We start from the raw sequence: 22,967 nt of genomic DNA, 5'->3' as shown, positions 1-22,967 counted from the left end.
TGTCCCAGTTAGAAGGCCCTTTTGAAACGTTGCTTTCCAGCTAGAAAACAAAACAAAACAGCCCACCATCACCTCTGAAAATATGGTAGTTATTTCACCTCTGCTTTGTTTGTTGCCTGTTTTCTGGATGGTTTAAAGGTTATATTTATCCCTTACCACCTGTTCATCTATTTTTTTTCATTCATATTCAGTAAGACAGGTATTTGAACATCTTCAGAAATGAATGTTTGATGATACTTGACTGAATATGTGCTGGCAGTAGCATACTGCTATGGATGAACAGTTTGGGTTATCTGTGGAGGGGATCTCTGCTGCATTACGAGATCCATTTGCATAGTGCATATCTTAGGAGTTGAAGGGTCAAGCCTACCCTTGATAAACCTGTGTGGAAGCTGAGGATTTATTTAGTTTATGTTGCACATTTTTCATAGGAGGGTGAGGGGCACAAGGAGACCCGAGGGGCAATGGAATAATGTTAACATTCTTCTTGTCCTTGCAGGCTCGGGGATCTGGAGGTGGCAGGAGACGGAATGATGCTGCCTCCCAGGATGATCATGACAAACCCTATGTCTGTGACAGTAAGTAGCAACCAGACAAATGACTTTGCTTCCAGCCTGGTCCTACCAGCTCGGTGCACTCAGGGTTCATCTTTTCTTTTCCAGCAAAGTATTCTGCTGCTCTCTGACTTGCATGTTTGCAACCTGCTGCTGCTGCTCTTGGTGTTTTTGCATGAAGGAAATATAATTAAGTCCTCAGCAAGACTCCACCTCCCTTTGTGCTATAATAAGTCATCTCTTATATTTTCTTTCTCTTTCTCCTTCTCTTTTTCTGGCTTCTTGGCCTTTTGTCATCCTTTCCCCCATGTAAGATTCACCCTCTATTTCTTTCTCTGTTTCAGATAGTTACAAACAAAAGCATAACTCAAAAATCTCCGACAAAGGTACTTCACCCTTGTTGTCTCTCTTCATATATTTGGTGATTCTCTTTCCTTCAGTCCTTTTAAAATCTCACTGGGCTAAATTTTGAAGGTCTTATTTTCATCCCTTATTCAGAAAGGACTCTTGTGGCATCATCAGGAGATGAGCCTTCCTAAGAAACAAACACAACTGGAATGCTCTGTTTTGATACATATTTCCCTTGAGTATGACAATACTGTTTGACATCTTTCAGTGGGACTGCAGGTGAAGTAAGGCATTGCCCAAACTGAAAAAAGATATCAGAGTCCTAGTATGAAGAAGGAGTCAAATATTTGTTACACACTGTATTTTTTAAGGTCTAGTACTTGGTGCTTTTCTTCTTTTTATATTCATTTTTTTGCTTCACTATGTCATTTCCATGAGGGACACTCGTCTTTACCTACATGCTTTTGAGATTTCTTATCTGAAGACCTACTGCAGAGTGTTTGTGCAGTGAAGAGTATTATTAGAGTGCCTTCTATAGTACAAGACAATAACCTAACAAAAAATAATAGAAGTAGGAGAATAACAGGAAGTTTTCACTTCTGTGACCCAAAAATGTTTGGTGGTTTTGAGGAAAGTTAGAACTCCCTTTTTTCCACTGTTTAACTATCTTACAGTGTTACTGACACTGTAAGTATTTAGTGGCTAATATTGGTGGTAAGGGGAAGACGGTTGGACCAGATGACCTTGGAGGTCTTTTCCAACCTTAATGATTCTATGACCTTGAAAGACCAACCATTACTATGTCAATCTCTGGGTATTTTCTGCTAATTTTTAAAAACATGAAGAAATATGGTGCATGGCTGGTAAATGAAAACTATATTCCATATGGTTAAATCATATTCTTTTATAGCGAGACCAGGTGACTGTGCATAGTACAATACGAACATGTTTGGTATATTACTTCAGCAAGGTGAATATTATAAGGGCTGCTGGGAATGAGTAGATATAGAGAGACTTGCAGATGAATGGGAGTGTCTGAACATATAATCAAGGATGAAGAGCTCTTTAGGATTTGAAGAGCTGAGAGACTTCTACTGCAGTTATATAGTTGTCATTCTATGTTGGAAGAACTAAAATATGTCTTCTAAGACTTATCTAGGAGCTCACTGTATATCTTGTAGAAAGACACAGCTTTCCTCTGCTAGTACATGCATAATTACCTTAATCACTTTTTTGGAACATCATTCTAAATCCAAGGACACTTGTCAATGTTGTATGCATTTTGAACATAATGACTCTTTATCGTGTGAGCTTGCTCTGCTTTTGGATCTTATGGAGAACTCACAACATGCATAGTAGTGATTTGAATAGAGTAGATAAAACATCTAAGATACCAAAGCAGGCAGCAGAAATCTGAGTTGAAGTCTATGCTCTGGTACATTGTTGTACTGATGGAATTTTGCCTTGGCTTACGTTTTGGAGCATAAATTTCCTCTTTGGTTTTGGAAGTATAAACTTTCCTATTTCATTTGGCTGATACCCTTCATTTTTAAGAAACATATAGTCAGAGGGTGAGTCATAAGGAGTTTTGGAATCCAAACTTTACACAGTAACTCCTCCTTTTCCATTGTAGATAGCTGAGAAGAGGGTTATGTGGTAGCAGAACTCTTACCTGACTGTGGAGCAGAAGAACTGTCCCAGTTGCAGTGCAATCCTCCTGAAATAATATCCTGCCAATGTTAACTTTCTGTAGAAATATTGTATACAAATTCATAGTCAATAATTGGCTTGTCCATTCTGAGACCTTTTTCCTGCTTGGGTGATCAGTACACCAATAAAGGATTTCTTTAATGATTTTTTTCTTTGAAAAGATTTGCTAAATAATTTTGTAGATAAATATCAATCTGATCATGGTAGGTTAGATATTGGTTTGCAGTACTCCATGTAGAGGTGTTTTGGTCAGATAGTTTGGTTTTACATGGAAATGTGCAGGTCAAAAATAGTGAATCTGTTGCATGGTTTGAAGAACATGATTCCTACAATCATGTTATTGATATGAATAATTACTTTAGTAGGTGGACACTACTTTTTCTGTATATTCTTTAATTTACTTCCAGGTTGCCTTTTCTGTATGTGTTCTGATATTTGAGTTTGGAATGTGACCACAAAGAAGAATGCACAAGCATATCTAAAACAAATTAATTTTGGTATTTAAGTGTATGACCACAAAAATGATTTGTGGTGAAGAACCACTATGCTCTTTTTTCACAGTTGTGCGTTCATATTTGTAGGAAATGAGTATATCACCAGGCTTCATCAGGAATAAGAAGGTTATGTGAAATACCTAGCCTGTGTGTGAGTAAGATGATGCAAGAGCTATGACCAGCTGACAGTGCCTCTTGTGTTGTAAAATAGCAATGTTATTTCTGAAATGACCTGCCTTTGGTAGAAGAAGCATTCAGCTATGCACCAACATTTAAGTTCATCCCAATATTAAAGCTGACTGGAAATATGGAATCTCTATACTCAGGGATGTTTTCAAAGCTTTCAAATTTTATGTCATCCGGTGTTGTTAGGAAAACATGAAACCTCTGTTTGGTTGTTTGCCTGTTTTGTAGAATTAAATATTCTAAAATACTTCAGTTGGTTTTATTGAGTATATACTGTATCAGAAGCTCAGGATGAAATATTTGGCCATTCAAAGCATTAATAAAATTGCTAATAAAATCATGAAATGCTTTATTTCATTAAATTGCAAATGGAAATGGGTTAGCCAGATTTTTACCCAGTTGTATTGGACAGTGTTGTGCCTTGAGCTCCCTTGGGAAAAAAGCCTTGATAAGAAAAGTGGCAGAGTAACCTGGTGTAAGGTGGGTATAGGCAGGAAATGGTACCACAGTGGGATGGTCAGCTGCTGTATCAGAGCAGACCCAAATGTAGCCTGAGTACCTGGCTAGCACGGCCTCTGATGTCAGTCCAGAGAAGTTGAATATACTGTTCAAGATGTACTTGGCATGTGGTTTGTAATGGAGGAACAGAGTGAATGAATGTATGAATGCCTACGTATGTAACAAAAATCGATGTTGTGTGGTGATGTCATGTGGTTATAAAATGATAAGCTGAGGAACAATTATGCTACCAGCCTGCAGTCTTAGAAAATAATTTTGCTATTTTTATATTTACTTTATTATTTATTTATTTATTTATTCATTCATTCATTCATTCATTCATTCATTCTGGGGGAGCAGGGTCGTATGTAAAGTTTTATCTAGAAATATATTCTGGTTTAAAAGTTGCAATCAGTTGTCGCGGCAGAGCTTCATGACTCTGGATGTCTACTTCCTTCAGCCAGACTCGTTAGTTCGTGCTAAATCTCCAGAAGTTATTAACGTCACTCCTGTCCATCCTCATTTGTCTACTTTTATTCTTCTCATGTTTCCACTGATAGTTCCCTACACACTTACCTACTTCTACCTTTGTTTTCTGTTCCTCTATCTGTGGGAGATTTCCCTTGCCCATCTCTAAAAGGAGTTGCTTCTTTTTCTCTTTTCCTTGAACCAATATATCCTTATCTCCTTTTAGTTTTATTCCTGTATAAACTGCAATGTTAGCATAACAACTTATGTTTGTATTGTATCCTTTATTCATGGTCCCTCTGAGACTGAGATATGTATTTAGATCCATTCCTTGTCCAAAAATGAGAATCGACCGAAACGTTCTTATGATCTCTGCTGGATCAGTGACTAATGCAACCTTAAATGTACCCAGAGACACTGATCCTACAGTCTTTTGTAGAAGCCGGTTCTTTTGTCAAAAACTTTATTTTCAGGTTTCTCCAGATACTTATAGTGAATTTCCTCTGCTGCAGTCTAAGACCAGAAGTCCTTGCTCTGTTCTTAGTGGATAACAATGTCTTCTTTCTATGTCTGAAAACAGTTACCGTGGCTTCTTTCAGCTGTGTTTTCTTCAGATTTTTTAATAAGTTTGTTTCTTTTCTCTGAAAAATCCTCAGAGGTTCTTGTTTAAATAACAGTGGCCAGCACTAAGTAGAAGATGCTGTTCTGAAGATAGAAACAATTCATAAGGAAGACAAATGGCTGTTACATTTATATGTAATTTATACTTACCTATATAAATTGGATTTATGCAACTTGCTCTGTTATATATCTGTGAGAGGTGGCTGACCTATTAGGTTGCCTAATAAACCCTTTTTCAACACAAGACACTCCTCTCCAGTGGCAACAGTGTTTTCACCTGTGTCTGCCATGTGAGTTCATATTTAATAGACCCTTTGCTGTAACTTCTTGTTCCTTCCCTGTTCAACCTGCTTGATCCAGTCTGAATATCTGTCATCCTTAGTTTCCTCGTTATACTGTCTTCCCCTGTTTATACCATGTTTTATTGATCCACACAAGATGTCATCTTAATATTTTCTAATTATACTGCTGTTTGAAAAAAAATCTTTAATTGATGAAACTTGTATGGTATATTTTTTATTACTATTCCAATATTTTCTCCAAGAATCAGTGCTCTGCATGTTTGATTCTTTTATTCTCTATTCCACCCTCCAAGTTACTGATAAAAGCAGAGGCAAGTGTTGGACCCAACATGGACTCTTTCAGGTGCTTGAAGATGCAGAAAAGTGTCATGTGAAGTTTTCAAAAGATTAGGCTCCCAATTCTCACTGATTTCAGCTGGAGGTAGTCTCTTAAACTGTTTTCTGTAAATATCCCACTAAGTGCCTATCTGCTTGTGCCTTCCAGATCGTATAAGGCTTGGTGCCTTATTGAACACTTTGAATTTGACTTTGAACTAATAATAATTAATCAGAACATCCTACATTCAAATCATTAGAGCTTGAAACAATTGGATTTTTCTGTGAGTTCATCATCCAGCAGGGTATTGAAATTTCCCTATTTTAAGGTTAATTTTTTCTTCTCCTTTCCCTTTCTGCAGTAAATGTATCACAGGTTCTGCCAACAAAAGGCTAGAATCTTCGGATAGTTTAAGTGATTTAAGATGAACAGATTCCACTGAGCTTCAATGGGAATTGAGGATCTCTCTCTTTTAAGTTCCTTAAAAAAAAACAAAACAGTTAATTTATATTGTTCTAGCATGACTTGCCAACTATAACTCCGTGAGGCCTATTCTTTAGGAACTATATTCCTGTATATGTTCACAAAGTGACTGGTCAAGTAATTACCTTAATGACTTCACCTGCCTTCTTTCTCCTCTCCTTGAAATGGACCTGATCCTGCCATACTCATTTTAAGAAACAACTCATTTGTTCTCTGTAAGGTTTGCTGGAGTATCAAAGGCTTGCAAGATAAGTCATGATGTAGGCTGATTTTTACCAGTTCTCTGAGACTTAGTCTGTTATCGTAATTCTCACAGATACGAATGAATCTAACGCTGTTACTGCTGCTTCTTAGACCTTTGGTTAAATACCACACTGGCAAGCTTATTTAAAAATACTTTGATTATAGCATTATGTTTTTACTTGCTTCTTATAAATCTCCATCATGTCTTCAGCTTCCCTTTAAACTATTAGCAGCATAAGCCCTAAATCATCTCCTGGTATTATCCTTTCTAGTGAATCTCTAAGTAGTTAATAAGCAGTAAGATCTAGAATAAGATGATTGTTCAGATGAACCCAACAAACAACTCTCCCACCATAGCTGCTGTACTTGCCATTCACTGACTATATTATTGGTAGAAAAGCTAGAAAAGCCAACATAAGAGGGGCAAGAACACTCTTTTTTTTTTTTTTTTTTAATATTGGATAACACAGCTGTGGAGTGGGTCATATGGTTAAGAGGGGAATAGAATTGTGATTCTAATCCTACAGGGTATCTGTTTTCTGCTTTGCTCCTGCTAGCAATTTATTTATTGAAATTTGGATGTACATATTGTTGGATATATGTGCATTGTTGACCTGTGTGTGTTTTGCTTTGGAGTTCAACCTTCCTGTGATCTTAATACCGAAGATAGATTCTGGGATTTGTCCCTCTGGGGGCAATGAAACAAAGACTATTTACTACCTACAGAAAATCCCATAAGAAATGGGTTAATAAATAACTGCTCTGATAAAAGAGGTGTATAACATGACAGTACTGATCAAAGAGGGACAAGTGTAATGCCTTTCCATCTGTGGAGGTCAAGATACACTGTGTTAATGTTTGAGATCTCTCTGTACCAGAGAGTGGACATAATTGTAACAGTGGAGGTTATATTACCAAACCAATGCAAAATAAGGAATGTGGTTTTTTTTTTTTTTTTTTTTTTGGATTGGAGTGAATGGGGGGACAGGAAGATAACTTTGAGGAATGATTGCCCACCAGCAGTTAACTTAAGCTTTAATTTTTGATGCAGCCCTGTTGAGGAGAAAGAACAGGAGGCAAAGGAGAAAAGCAACAACAATGAGGGGGAAAGATTCAGCAAGGGAAAAAAGAAAAAAGCGTATATCCTCCCCCAATTTCCGGTTGCCACTGAAAACATGGATTGTTTCCTTCTGTGTCATACTGGTGACAGATTGTGTAAAATGTATGTGGAGAGCTGGCTGGAACATACCTCACAGCCTGCCAAGGACCAAATGTGTAACAATTTGAAAATGACAGCAACACAGCTATTAAATATTTGATGAGGAAGTCTTTTAAGTCATAGATTTCAAACCTCCTTTGAAAGCAGGGGAAGTATTTTATATTAATTTTACTCAGAGAGAAACGTAAACAGAGAGAAAATTTGCTTATCCAAAGGGTTACAGGCTGTTACAGGCCGTAACTTAGAACAGAGCTCTCTTTTATGAAGTGCTCAATGCTTGTGATTAAGCTGTCTGCAAGTTATGGTTTTTCCCCATAACATAGTTGTGTAACTTCTTCACTTCAGTCTTCAAACTGGAAGAAATGTAGGTTCATCATAAGAGAGCGTCTGGTGGCCTAATAAAATCTCCCTCTCTTCCTCATCTGTTCTGTTTGATCTTCACTGCCATGTTATTGCTTACTTACCCAGCTTGTTTCTAAGATGGCATTCACGTCAGGTTATAGCAAAATATGTCCTTTGAATGCAGAAATGGAGGGGGGTTATGTTCTACAAACTCCTGCTGTTTTCATTGGGTTTGGCTACCTAATTAAAGATTGTCAACTTTCCAGTGTTGAGATTCAGGATGAAATCTAACACATGCAAGGACGATGAGCCTACCCAGCATGGAAAATTAAAGATAGAACAGCCAAAGCCACTGAAAGAAAGGCAAGGCCACCCAGCAAAGTTTATGGAAGGCACACTCTCACTTGATATGTATGAGCTGTGTAGTGTTAGAACATAACCACCAGCATACATTTCTGACTGGGGGAACCAGTTCCCATTATGCTTTTGTCAGCTCCGAGAATGAGAAAGATGTGGTGTGAGCACTGGTCTGGGTACTGGAACTCATGAATTCTAATCCTGGTAATGATGAAAGATCACTGTGTGGGCAAGCCACTTAACCCCTTTGTGGTTCTCTTTTTTCAGAAGTGAAATGAAGGTAGTATTTCCCACTCAGGAATGTGAAGGAAGATTAATTAATGTTTGAAAAGCCAGTCTTGCAGTGGGAAGAGTTATATAAGAGCTAAGCATTTATTAATGATCAACTTTTTATAGAAACTACTTCTTAGCACAGTGATATGGTAGATTAATAAAATGTGCTCTATCTGGAAAATAAGAAGTTAGGGTGAATTTGGGAAGATTCCAGTCTGTGGGAGAAACCATGAAGTTCTGACTTAGCTTTTATCCTAGGAAACTGTTATTGAAGCCAGTGGTTCTTTTGCCTGAGTAATATCATGATACCCTTTTTCCCCTATAAAGGTCTGATCTGCTTGGGGAATAGGAAATCCCAGCAGTTTCAACTCATTGGTTTGCTTCAGACTTTTTTCCATGTCAGAACACTGAAAGGAGGAAATGTCTGGACACCCAGAAAAAAGGCTGCTGGAAGCTACAAATCTTTGGTCCTACAAAGGATCTGCTAGAACTGTGTAAACATAACTCCTTTGCCTCAGCTCTGGCTATGAAGTCCTCCAAATTCGTTTGTAGCTAGGAATGTCTCAGCTTGCTGCCACCCTTGAGGGCTATCTCAAAGAGCTTTGCCACTAGAAAGGGCCCAACTGCAGAATTACTACTGCCTTAACTTATATTGATACTTGCTGTTTTTTTTTTCCTGTTGGGTTTTTTTTTGCTGGAGAAGGAAAAGTCTGCAAACCCACCTGATTTCGTATGCCATCCCAAACTCTGCAGCTAAAATCCCTGCAGGATCCTGTAGGGAGTGGAGACAAGGCCACAACCTTGGGTGTTTCTGCAGGGAATGCAAGTTTCCTTTTGTACATTGAGGGAGAAAGCTGTATGAGACCTTTATTCAAGGATGCTGTGCTTTTACAAGGTAACACCTATAGAGCTAGAATTGTGTATTTGTTTTCAGGTAGACCTAAATGAAATGTAGTTTGTTAGAATTTTTAGACGTAATTTTGTTTTGAAATTTAAAACAAACAAAACAAGAGGCAAATGGGACTGGGATTTAGAGCTTATCTGATTTTGCACCTACATCAGCAGTAATGCAGGATCAAGCTGTATAAGAGCAAGATAGAGTCAGATAGTATATATTGTGTAGCTGTTAACTCCAGGTGCCTCCTCCTGTGTCAATACAGCTCTAATCATCCGATAGTGCTCTGAAAATAAATTAAGCAGACAGAAGTTTTGGAGCAGTATCAGTAATTCTTAGCAAAAGTAAATTTTTTGAACTTCCATTTTCAAAAACACAATAAGGTGGATAGACTAGGACACTAGTAATGATGCTCCAGTAATCTGCTAGGAATGTTAATCTCTCTCACCATTCTAAAAAAATGACATTACAGTTGCTTAATTAGAGGGACTTATCCTTACAAAATCATTTTAGCAGTGAACACTGTGTAGTTGTCTCTGGTTTGATGATTACTTCTGAGTTACACTTTTTCCAGTATTCAAAAAGCGGAGGCCAAGTCATACTTAACTGTGAATATCTTTTATTTTTTTTTTTGGTCCTGGTTAGTATCTGTTCCATGGCTTGTCCTGTGCTTTGTAAGACCACAGATGAGCAGTAGGTAGTTTCCCAGTCCAGAATGCAGTGAAGAATACGTGGTTGGTACCAGAAGAAGGGAGACCAAACTGAACTTCTAAGGAGAGTGTGCATCTAAGAACAGTCCTTCAAAATATCAGGCAGTACAGTTAGGTTTACATAGGAAAAAAAGGGAGATGCTTCAAAGAATGGATGAGCATATACATCTGGGCATTTTAATCCTTCCTACTTCTCCCGTCTCCTGCAGGAATTTTCACTTCTAAATCAAGGGAATTTAAAGACTTAAGACTCTGTGCTAAGGACACATTACATTGGAAACAAAAAATTTATTCTGTTACAGTAACTATATGATCATCATCTTGCAGAATGGAGAAAACTGGGATAAAAGTATCTAATCTTCCAGATCAGTCATTTTATTCATATCATGAGGTTGTTTTACATGTTTATAATAAGGCAAAGTATTTTCCTTGAGGGAGTTTACAAATCAGTTAGAAGAGACAGAGAATGAAATCTGTTACCATACTAGGCTTTGATTTACAATTTTCTCTCTTCTGTTCCACAATGTGGACCACCAGTTGGCTTTTTGTGAGCAATAGCAGAAAAGTAAAATAATGGAAGTTTTACTTAGCTGGAAATGAATAATTGCAGTGGGTCTTTTTGAGATTGTTTATAGAGCTTAATGACATTCCCAGACTCAAGTGTCTGGGGAACGGAATCTATATACATTGCAAGATACGTTTTAGGTATTACAGTTGAGTGAAGTTTTTAGGACTGGATGGTGACTTCCCCCCTGGGGATCTTTTCAAGAAATCTAACATCAAGACAGAACTAGAAGCTGCTGGGTTCTGCTCTATCTTCTGACACACCTTCCTAAGCAAACCACGTGGGACAGAGTACCACTTATTTCTGTGTGATATCCTGGAGGTCAATGAAGCCAGTACAGCAACTGAAAGTGTAGCTGGGAGAAAAAATCTGCAGGAAGGGCACTAAGCTTCTCTGCCTTTGTTTCCTAATCTTTTAGAATGGCAATAATTGATTCAGAGACTGCCTTGAAGTTGAAAAGAGAGAACTTTTAGAAACAATACCATGAATTAAAATCTTTATAGAAGCTGAATTTGTATGTAATGAATATTATGATGAAGTTTGCCCTTGTGTTGAGCTTCTGTGTTTTGTAGACCTTTTATCAGCCTGAATTGTTTGAGCCTGTTGGCTTAGTCCTAAAACAAACAAATGTTCAGAAGGAGGATTCCATGTCACACTTTGTATTATTTATTGTGATTGCTGAATGTGAAGTTTTCTAAATGTTCATCTAGGAAGAAACTGTGGATGATTTCCATCTCCTTGTCTTGACTGGCAATCTGTGAATAAAGCAATTTATTGCCCTTTTAAAGAAAGACTTTTCTTTTTCAAAAAAAAAAAAAAAAGAAAAAAGAAGTAATTTTGTTTCCTTTTCTGAGAGATCGGTAATCAAGAAAATAATATCCTTTCTTCTTGGTCCAGCTCCCCTTGCTGTGCATTGTGCAGCATCAACATCAGAACTGGCATTTCATTTAATTTTATGGGCAATCTTGTTAGTAATCTCGGCAGAAAGAATTAGGGTGGTATGAGCTGCGGAGGCTGAATGTGCATTTGTCTAGGTCAGTAGGAAGGACTGCTGGCAGCATGGTGGGAAGAGCGCTTGTCTGGGGCCGTGGGGCTGCAGGGCTGGCATCTGTCACCTTTCACTGACACCCACCAGTAGCGTTTCAAGCAGGAATATGGAGTTTGTGGTGCTACTGCCAGGGGAGAAGGGAGTGCTATTTTAAAGGATGCTGTCATCGTTGCAGGTTGTTCTGATGTTTCCATTCTCTCTTCCCCTCCCTCGTATTTCCTTTCCTCCCAGTCTGTGGCAAGCGTTACAAGAACAGGCCTGGGCTGAGCTACCACTATGCCCACACTCACCTTGCCAGCGAAGAGGGTGATGAAGCCCGAGAGCAGGAGACCCGCTCTTCCCCTGTCCACAGAAATGAAAACCACAAACGTGAGTAGTATTTTCTCTTTGCCTTTGAGATCCTTTTCAGGGATGTTGCCTCCACCTGCTCTTTGCCTTGCGGAGGCTGGCGTGATTGCCTGGCTCCATTGTGAGTGATTGGTACCTGGATGCTTGGAGCTAATCAGCCACTGCTCACACCAGTGCTGGCTCAGCTAGTCAGGAATTCATTTCAAACCCAGCATTATCTCTGCAGCAAGTCACTTTTCCATTACAGCTCCTGTGGGGAGGAGGTGGCAGGGAAAGGGAGGGAAAAGAAGAGATGCCCAACCCACCCATCATCAAGCAGCCTCCCAGTGGCTGTTAGCAGGGATGTCAAGGAAATACACATTCTGTTTCAGGGGACTGTCTTTGTTTTGCCTTTGAATAAGACACCCTTATCCATGCCTCAGATTTTTAGCTATGAAATTTACAGTGTCTGTCCCCCTTATCTCTGCATCTCCTCCTCAGAAGGCTTACACTCATCTTTACCAAAATGCGCTTCTTAGTTACAGTTTTGAAAAAATCTATGAAAAGGTATCAGTTCTCATCTGCAAGGAGGAATGCTGGAGCATGACATCAGTTACATGCCTAGATTCTCCACACCAATGCAGGGCTGAAAGAAAAGGTATAGTCCAGATGGCTATGTTTGACTGTCCTTCCTCTGCTTCTTAGGCACAGAACGGGGGGTCAAGGAGACTGTGCTTTATTACTGATTTTTGTGAGACTGACAAGTCTCTAAGCCCCTGTTTCTCAGTTTTCCAGTGTGCAATCCTATGTGATAGTTGCTTTTACCATGGGATTTGCATTGATACCTTTGTTCACTTATGAAAAGTCCTTTCAGATCACTGTGTGAACTGTCATTTTAGTTCAAAGTAAGGAACAATGCAGACAAAGCAATAAAATGTTTATGGGGAAAAATATCCAGGCAAACATTTTATAATGTATTAGGAAGAGCTGGAAGAAATATGGAAGTAGGAAAACATTTTGTTTTTAAGGAGGATAATTGATAATTGTCCCCAGAGATGGAGGGGGGGAGGGCTTCCTTCCTCCAAAGCATCTGCTGCTAGCCACTGTCTGAGCTTGAAGGGCCACTTAGTGTGATCCCATTTGGCAGTCTCTGTGTTTCTGTCACTTATATGCTCTACCTTTCAGTTATTCATGTGTTTGGTAGGTTCACAGTAAAGGTAATTTTGACTCCTCCAGCTGTTGATAAACTTGAGCTGTCAATGCACTAAGAGTGACTGCTTGGGCAGACTGGAGACTGTCAGTGTTCAGCCAGTAGCTCTTGTTTACTTAGCATTTACATTACTTCTGATTTTTGCTGTTCTTGTTTATCATTGTCATTATTTTGGTGCCTGCAGTATTTAGTAATAGTTGCATATCTGAGAGGTGTGTTGCAAGTCTGTATTGAGTCACTATTCATAACGGCCTTGCACAGGGGCCCAGACAAAGAAAGGTAGCATCCATTACCCTTCAGCTTCTCACAGAGGCCAAGGGCAGTCTCAGCCCTCATGTTTCTGGTGCTTAGGAATTGATAGAAGTTAGTGAGAAGAGGAACTAGAAAAGCTGTGGAGAGATTAGCAGCAGCAGGACTTGGCCCATGGAAAGAAAGATTTGTTATGTACTATGGGAAGGGGTAGAATGGGAGCTGCTCTGGCTTGTGTTTCCCCAGAGCTCCCATGTAATGAGTGTGGCAGAGGGAAGCTGCTGATGCACAGATCCCAAAATAGGCAGAAGTATAAAAGCAGTGGGGTAAAACCCTCTGACATCCAGCCTCCTGAGCAGAAGGAATCTGCTTAACAACCAGCCAGGAGCCAGTGAGGTACAGGCAACAGCCATGCGAATGTGAAGATCACCCCTGGGGAAAGTCCCAGACGCCGGAAGGTAACTCTCCCAAATGGCTTAGCTGTCGCAGTGGCTGTTTGTTCCTTTTTGCCTGTTTATTTGTTTACAGCCTTGAGCTCAGATCTTGCATCTTTGCTCTTTCACTTGGTGATATTTAATTTATGCTGCCATTTATCTTCCATGTGAATGCTAATTGTCCACATTGCTAATGTGCAGTCATTAAATGGTCCCTTTGTACAGGGGGATAGTGGGGAGCCAGAGCATCAGATCTTTCCTCTCCCCTAAGAACTGCTAGGCATGTGCAATGAATTAGATTTGACAGGTCTGCAGTGTCGCAGGGCTCGGGCTTCAAGAATCCTCTCTGCATGGGCTTGGGGGGAAAGGGAGGGAGGAGGGGGGATGTTAATCCAAACAGCTAATCCGCAACCTACTGCACAGGAGGACCAGAGATATGGTATAGAGCAGGGTCTGGTTATTTGCTTAGCAGTGTGTCAGAGAGATATGAGCAGCCTGATTTAGCAAAAGCAAGGCAAATTCAAACGAGCCATTTGGAATTTTTCATGCTGTGGGAGGTGAGCACTGGGTCAGTGAAGTTCAGGCGGGCAGTTGCAGCGTGAACTTCCTTCCTTTGTACCTACGTCTGTTCTGCAGTCTCTGCTCCTTGTGGTGCCCGCAGTAATGGCAGCCTTGCTGATGCAGGAGCGAGCTTTCTGGAGAATGGCTCCTACTGGGTACTGCTACACATGCCCTGGCTGGTGCCAGCTGAGGAGCTGATGGCTCCGTGTCTTTCTGCACACCCAGACCCCTTTACCTTTACTCTTATCCTCATGCACAGACTAGTTCGGGAAGTTCAGTAAATTATCCAGGAATTTTTTATCCCAGAAAAGAGATTTAGATAGGAGGAATCTATCTGAAACTGAGAGCCGCTGAATAGATGTGTATCAAAGAAGGGGATTGGCCCAAGCCCCAGGTCTCACCTCCCTGGCACATCTCACTGTCCTTGGCAGGTGTAGATGGTTTGTTTATTTACAGCTCTCCTTCTGTCCTTCTTCCTATAGATTATCTTTTGCATCAGGGAAGATAGTTTGACAGTCTTCTCTGCCCTTTGCCTTTCCTAAAACACCTTAGCCTGGGCTTTGTTTGAGCTCCAGTTGCTTTGTTTGGATGTCTTATCTTGCTCCTTGACACAGATAAACAGCCCTTCCTCAGTGCCTAGTCTTGCCTCTGCCTACACACCCATTTATTGCTAACATACGTTCTGATTTTTGGCATGACTATGGACTTGTGAAAAGGAGATTATAGAAAACCTTTAAAAAAGGCAACTCCCCTTTCCTCAAGTCCGCCAATAAAAATGAAGGATCCCACACCATTCTCAGCCTTTTTTTCTGCTGCCTTTTCCTCCACATGTTGGCACTGACAGCGTGAGATTTGTGAGCCCAGGGTGCATCCAAGACTGCCACAAAACACCTGCTGTTTTATTCCATCTCACTCTATGGGTACAGGCCAGCTCTGGGGGCAGCTGGTGCTCAAATTTGGAGACACTTCTGATATAGGAATTACATTAGACTTCTATCTATTGAAATGTGTGTGTGAATGAGTGCATGAGTATAAATGCGCTTCCTTAATTCCCAGGAGAATAAGATAGTCTGTCTACATGGAGAAAAACTTCCTCCCCATTAAAGGAAGAGAATTTTCAGTGGTATTTTGCTGTGTGAAACGTTGGTTAAAGGCAGCTGTGTCGTAAACAGCAACTGAACTTATGCCCGCAAGCACTTTGGCCAATGACTATCCTAAATAAAGCACATTGTGCTGGCTGTTGCTGGCCTAGCTGTGGTGTGCAAGTTGGGCCGTACCTGCAATAGGCTTAGTTAATGAGCATGCAGGTCTGTGAGCTCCTGTCACTCTGAGAGCTTGCACATCTGACCTATAAAACCACCTGTTTATGTTGTTTCGTGGCATCAGGCTGTTGTGCCCAGTTGCATCGCCGATTTTATGATGTGGATAAATCTCTACTGGAGAGACCAGCCAAAGTTGTTTGTGTACTCTAAGCATAATTGGATACCCAGTCTCCAGAGATAAAAAATTAATGTGCTAACCTCAGTGTGCCTCCAAGCTGTCCTCCAGCTCCCCCACACAGTCAGCTTTGAAACATTTTTATTTCCATCCAGGCAGGGGGCTGGCCATGAATAAATGACGAGAGTCAGCCCCTCAGTTGGAGACGAGCTGTTTGTTCCTCTCCACAAGCAGCATCAATTTGAAAAGCTACATCAGGCCTACTTTTTCCCTGCCTCAGTGCTGATCCTCGCTGGGGCCATGATAGGAGCCACGTCTGAGTGCAAGGGTGCGTCAATGCCCACCTTGTGACAAGACACCCTGCAGCAGGTGCCTTTTCAGTGAAAATATGTACATTGCCTTGATTTGACTTCTCATTAGTTTAATCTATTTTTTTTTCCCAGGGCTAGTTTTAATGAAGAAGAAAAAGTCAGAATACTAAAAGAAGCTGTAATGATTGCAGACTTTGGAGATGCATAACGATTTCCACTCAAACTCTGCTTGCAGTTGTAAATTTCTCAGACTTCTGTGCCTGTGTTTTGAGATGTTAAGGAAATAATAGACCAGTTGTTTAGAGTGGCAGAATACTGGAAAATCTCAAAATTATCTCCTATGTACAGAAACCCATAGGGGTCTCTTGGCTGGTTTGTTTGAAGTTGTGTTTTTTGTTGTTGTTATTGTGGAGGTGCTATCTCCATGCTTTTTGTCCTCATGTAGATTTTAAACTAAGTAAAACTCAAAGATTTGACTCAATTTGAACTTAGGTGCTCTGCCTTCTCACATTCCTCCAGTGAACAATTTCTAGAGCCAAAGTCTACAACATGTGACTGGGACCAACTTGAAGACATTGGCCATCCTTATATGAATGCTGAGGGATGCTGTCGGTCTGCCCTGTATATTGGACAGCATGACCCCTCCTTGAGTTCCCTGAGCTGACAGGAATGCTGCACTTCGATGGCCAGAAGCCAAGCCTCAGGAGAGGAGCCCCTCAAAATCAGGAAATCTGTATTTTAACATGTTGGACTTGTTGTGAGCCCCTCAAAATCATGAAATCTGTATTTTAACATGTTGGACTTTTTGTCTGCTTGCCTATTCTTTACCTCCTACTGTTAATTCTCATGGGGTGCTGGACAATTACAGCATGGTCTATTCTCATTGATTTACTGTGAGCAGTGGGATTTTGGCTAGTGTCTTATGTGCTCCTGCAGAAGACCCTCTGAGATCAGTACACAGACATTTGTATGAAGTGTGCCTTATAGTGCAGGAACACTAACACCCCAAATCTGCTAGATCTCAATAGCTGATGCTGTAGTTTGTTGGCTTACCTTCCATTGTCTGCTTCCCAACTCATTCCTTAGCTGTTCAACTTAAGGGCCATACCAATTCCTGTAAAAGATGTGATCAAACGCTCTTCCTTCCCCCACAATCAGAGGCTTCCTCTGACTCCTACAGAAGTACCTGCTGCTGGTAGCACTCACTTCTTGCAGCTTGCAGCGCTCCTTGGCTGTGACTCTCCGTGAGCAGGGGGTATGTAGGAAAGGCAGCCTGTCAGAGCTGCTCAAAGCTGCGAAGGCGAGAGCTTCCTCTTTCCTCACAGCACCAACTAACCCAAAGAGGAGACAAAATCCAGTTGCTAGGGAGAACTGGCAATACTTGCGGTGGGCAGCTTGCAGCACCTCTCGCAGTTGCACAGCTGACTTCTCTGGCTGCCAGCAAAGGGCATGCCCGCAATGTGTGGTGGGGCCCATGGGGCTGTGCAGAATGATTAGCTTGGTACCAGGAACACAACAGCAGCAGTTGTAGCAGTGCTACACCCGGTTCACACACACTCTGAGCAGAGGTTATTTGGTTGAATGCTGTGCCACATCAGCACAGCTGTGTCATTGTCAGCCTCAGTTGTGCTTGCAGCCTGCTGAAGGGTCTCTGTATCAAGTGCCCCAACACTTCCCAGTTCGGGGTTAGCCCACATGCTTATCTATGCTGTTAATGACAGAGGAAACGTGCCCAAAGAGACTCACCATTTCCTCTCATTCAGTTTGATTTATGTTTTTTTTTTTTTCCTGGAAAACCGCAGTGAAAAAACCCCGTGTTTAATTCATCTGTGAGGACAGCGCAGAAATGGCTGTGCACATCTCTGCCTGGCCGCACAAGTGACAGAGCAAGAGCCTTGAATGCATCTGAGCTTTGCTTGGCCTCTTCCTCACCACACCGGGGGTTATAAATTTTTTGTTTTATAGTGCGGTTCCGGGGCAGGGTCTGGGCCTGGGCGTTGAGCACAGAAGCACCTCTGGGGCCCACCTCCCTGACTTCCACCATTGTTCGTTAACCCCCAGCAATGATGAGGCAGACATGGGTGCATCTCTGGCCAGGCATCGACCTCCATTTTCCTTCTGAAGCTATACTTGAAGAAAAGCCAGGGTCCACGTGTCGCCTGTCCTTCCCCTCTCCTAAATACCATTTTTTTCGTTGTTATTATTTCATCGCAATTTCTCGCTCGAGCCTGCCTGTCCTCCCCAGACGCGCTTTGAGCGGCAGGCCGAGGGGCCGCGCCGCAATTCCTTGCACTCGAGAGATGAAGTAATAACAGGTGGCAAGACCAGAGGCAGCCCGGCCTGGCACGCCGGTCGCCATGGAAACGGGCCAGACCTGCGAGGGATGAGCTCTGTCAGCGGCAGGGGGGGGAAGGCAGCCCCAGGCACATGGGGGCACTTGGGCGGCGGGTTGGGACGAGATGGCAGCGCCTTGGGATGAGATGGCAGCGGGTCCTCTGAGGCGCTCCGCCAAGGCAGGCCGTGTGCGGCCGAGCGTTGGGCTTGCGCTTCAGCAGCAAGAAGGGAGGTGTCGGAAAGGAAAACTGGGCCCCAGCTGCAGACAAAGGGTCTTGTAGATTTAAAAAGAAAAAAAAAAGCAAATCCACCCCTTTTTCTCTGTTGCAAAGCACATTGACTTGATTCAGGCCTGCACGCAGGTTCCCGTGGTCTCTATTGTGCTCTGGAAATTTCTGTTGCAAACAGAGTAAATGACCTCATTCAGAGCCTTTCAAATTGAATTGAAAACCTCCAATGGACTTTATTGGTTTTGGATCAAGCCCAGAAGAAAAAGGTAAGAGCTGGACAAAATGTGTTAGGAAAAATCCCTTTGGGAGCACATTTATGTCTGATTGTAGCCAATTCACTGTAATCGTTTAAATAAACAAGGCACAAGCCCCCACCCTGACCCTGAGGCACACGCTCTAGTCCTCCTCCTCCACTGCCTTCCCAGTCAAGGAAATCTTGTATCTTGTAGACAAGATACAAAATAGAGATAAAGTGCTAGCAAACCTGGATGCACCACTTAAACCATAGCTAAGTATCAAGCTGCTGTACCCACAGGCTGAAGAAATACATGTGGCTGTGATTTGGTACTAAGGAGCAGAGAAACCAGTTTTTCTTTTCAGTGCTGTTTCCACCTACAAGTGTTTAAAGATCATTATCCAAATCATTAAAATAAGTTCAGTTGGAAATCAGAAAACTGAGAAAATACAGTGTTCTACTTATTTAGCTTTTGTTTGTATGTTTTTAAGAGTCTCATTTAGAAGGAAACCTATTGAAAATATTTGTGTTCTGAACTTGTGGGTTAAAAAAAGGGACAAGAATTGCGTCTTTTGAACTTGCCTTCCATTCAGGTTATTTATTCTCTGCAGCCATGAGAGCTAGAAACTGAGGTTCTTATTGTGTCACGTGGCTCCAGGAGAAAATAAAAATCCTAATTTCTTGATGTTATTTCACTAGAAGCAGCTTTTGTTTGTCATTAAAACAGGAAAATAATTTCCAGATTCTTTGATTACTTTGAGAGGGAAGAAAGGAAGCTAGAATTCTGGTTAGAACACCTACCTTAAAAATCAAGAAGGCATAGAACTTATTTTAAATACTTAAACTCAGTCAATTTGTTTAGCATTTTAGGTTTTGTCTACAGAGCAAAGTTACTATGTAATATACTCCAACATTAATTTAATTTACAGTACATATTTTGTAGGAAGACTCCTGTGAATGATGTTACTATATTTTAATAAGGAATTTATTCAGCTTAGCATTATATAGTTTGAAATTCACTTGATTAGGCTTAGAAGAAAAAATGTATTTCAGAATAAGAGCATGCCAAAGTTATTTGGAAATACTGACTTCATTTTCAGTCTGCATCCTATCTTCACATGAATCAGCTTTCAGGTACGGTTAAACCATCATCTGACCAGTGCAGATCTTACTCAATGCATTTTAAAAAGGATTTTTAAAGCCAGTATACACTGCTTATTTGGGGGCAGATGTAGATGAAGACAGGGCCTTTGAAGAAACAAGAAAGTGAGACCAAGTTGAAACTGCAAGAGGCAGTGATTTAAGTACCCCCCCATGAGAGCACCTTAGCTCAGGCAGTACTCCTCAAAGCTTTTGATCTATTGTACCAGTTTGTAATGTAAAAGAAAATTAGAGGAGTTTTGTGTAAGCTAGGACAAGACCATAGTTGTTTTTCAAGGCTTTGCTTTAAAACTGTTTCTGATTCTGGGCGAACGTTTTTCAGACAAAATCCTTGGTTGTAGTCACCTGATCAAAATGATTGAGCTAGCACACCTTGGTGAGTTACTTCTCATTAGCTGAGCTATCATGTGGCTTAAGCAAGCACCTTCTACTTTGTGATTAATGTGTGCAAAAAGTGTATACCTAGTTAATTACTCCGTCTCAGATGAAAAGCAGCAACACATTAGTCCCTAGTAATTTACTTGCTTTCACTTGTGCATCCATTCCCATACTTACTATTGTAAATACTTTTATTGATAAAGGGGAGGGATTAGGGTTGGGCTTTTGGTGTATGATATGCTTCTCATGAATATTGTACATTATATCTATCTTTGCTTTGTTTCTTAATTTCCTCCTCATTTGTGAACTACAGTAAAATAGAAGTAAAAACTCTGAGGACATACACAAAAAATTCTTTGAAAGTAAGAACTCTGCTTACTGTCATCTGCAAATCTTTTTATTCTTAAGCTTTCTGTGATTTAGCCTGAGGCTTAATTCGCTGTACAGTACTGATCAAGAAAATAAGCTTGAGTTAGGCTTCATTCCAGTTTTTGTACCCATTAGAATGAAAAAGCGTTGAAGACGTTGCCTGTACTGGTGTATTTGGCTGTGAATATGCATCATTAAAGACAATATTGGTGTAACTTCAGGAATTCTAACCTGTGTACAACTTTTCAGGACTGGCATCTCTTATCAGAGTCAGCTGAGCGAGGTCCATATTATGAGTGATGAGCAATAGATGAGCACATAGACGCTGATATTAAAAATTAAATGAAAGCAGAAGACCCAAAAAAAAAGTAAAAGGAAATGATTAAAAAGTGTGCTTTTTCCCTTGCCAGTAGTCTAGGACAATCCCTTCAGCTTCATCACAGCCAATGAAAACCCTCCACGTGTGCCACACACTGTAGATGAATTGGTCAGTGTACGTGTTTTCATGAGTTCCCCTGTCCCATTTCCAGTTTGACTGTTGGTGGGTCTTAGGTTCGTGAGCTGTGTTGGAAAAATTTAAGTCAGTGTATGTTGCACATTAAGCCAGTTACGTGATTCTACACCATATAGAAGTAGAGCTCCTTGCTTAGTACACTGGCAGGCACCTTGAATGGTTGTTTTTATTTGTGGCCTCACCACAGAATTCTTGTGTTTTGAGGAAGCCAGTTAATCACCCTACTACCAAGTCTTTCCAGCTGTAAAATGCAATGGTGCCTCTTCACCATGAAATTTAATTAGGGCCCAGTAATACTTTGGCTAGATGGCAAAAGGCACTTTGGACTTCACTGAGGGTTAATATTAGGTTCTTAGTAGCTGTAAGGCGCTTTAAGAAACTCGCATGAGAAGTGAAGTAGTAAGGAACAAAAAAATCACTGGATGCTGGACTTGCTGAGCTTGTATTGCATATGAACTGTTTGTAGATGCAGCAAAATATAAAGAAATAATGACTTAACTTTTTCAGAGTGGGGCTGCAGTGGGAAAAATAAATGTTAGGGAGATCTGCTTTTTATAAAAAAATAAAATAAAAAAAGTACAAGTAGCAACTTTATGACCATTTTGTTACAGCTCTTAAAATGAGTCTGTGTGCTAGGCTTCCACCTGGTTGCAGTTCTTTTCTGCTTATCTTGCACTCGTGTATTAAATGCCTCTCTGCTAACTGGCAGGATGCTAACCTAACTGTGGGAGCTTATGGCTGGTTTTGGGAGAATGAGGATCTGCTAACCAGCACCATTTCAGAGCAAAACCCATTGTTTAGTAAATACATCAGGGACTTCACGATCATGTAGGAAGATAATGCTGTATTTGCAGTGCTATGGTTTTAATTTTTTTTCTTCTTAATTTCACCTTACTTGCAATCTTTCAGCTACCAATCTCCAAAAAGCTCAAACAATCAACAGCTGGAAGTGAATGAGTAACTAGATGCACCCAAACCAGAAAAAAATGATTGAACTCTGAGGAAATTTTAATTTTAACTGTATGTCTTGGACTGCTACCAGAAGCCCTTTAGAATGTCATTGTTCTTTGGGGGAAATTTGGATGTGAACAAAAAGATCATTAATAAAGGCTGTCAAAACATCTGTTAAAAATCTGCAAGTTACAAAATATGCATTAAAAAGATAATTAAATATAGATGACGCAGTTTCAAGGTCTTCATTTTCTAGTTTGTAGCAATCCACATGGGGTAGGCTTAGGCCAGGTATACCACTGGAATTTTTATTTTTAAGTTAAAAAAGGAAAAACCAAGACCAGCCATTTCTGCCATTTCCCTCACCCTTTCATGGTTCCTGGTCATACTATGGAGGAACAAGAAGTTTTCTCTCCCTGGAAAGCAAAGGAGGAAAATGGCAGTTGTGAGGGAAAAAAAAGACTGATATTCTGCTCAACCAGAGATGCTAAAGATTTCTGTCCATTTCTCCTTTCTAGAGGAACAGCTTCCCCTTCTACTTGAGCCCCACTGTGTGCCTGCTCCTTTCCAATATTCCCAGCTGGAAAATAAGAACCTAACCTCCCTCCTTTTTTCTTGGCTGAAAGTGTGCTCA

At 40.7% G+C, this 22,967-nt stretch overlaps 1 protein-coding gene across 5 annotated transcripts in view; it reads left to right on the top strand.

Moving 5' to 3' along the window:
* Positions 1-22,967, top strand: part of DPF3 (double PHD fingers 3) — a 162,732-nt gene that overhangs the window by 105,100 nt on the left and 34,665 nt on the right. For 3 of the 5 annotated variants that reach the window (XM_066998678.1, XM_048065246.2, XM_048065245.2), the window contains 3 exons: positions 500-578; positions 899-940; positions 11,864-12,001. In XM_066998678.1, the coding sequence (XP_066854779.1) occupies positions 500-578; positions 899-940; positions 11,864-12,001 (259 nt within the window). The remainder of the gene's footprint in view (positions 1-499; positions 579-898; positions 941-11,863; positions 12,002-22,967) is intronic. The other 2 variants (XM_013191468.3, XM_048065247.2) reach the window with 1 other exon arrangement.

This window comes from Anser cygnoides, chromosome 5 (genome assembly GCF_040182565.1).
Source record: "Anser cygnoides isolate HZ-2024a breed goose chromosome 5, Taihu_goose_T2T_genome, whole genome shotgun sequence".
Classification (NCBI taxonomy): domain Eukaryota; kingdom Metazoa; phylum Chordata; class Aves; order Anseriformes; family Anatidae; genus Anser; species Anser cygnoides.
Note: the sequence above shows the minus strand (reverse complement) of the source record. Positions and strands in the feature narration are given on the sequence as shown.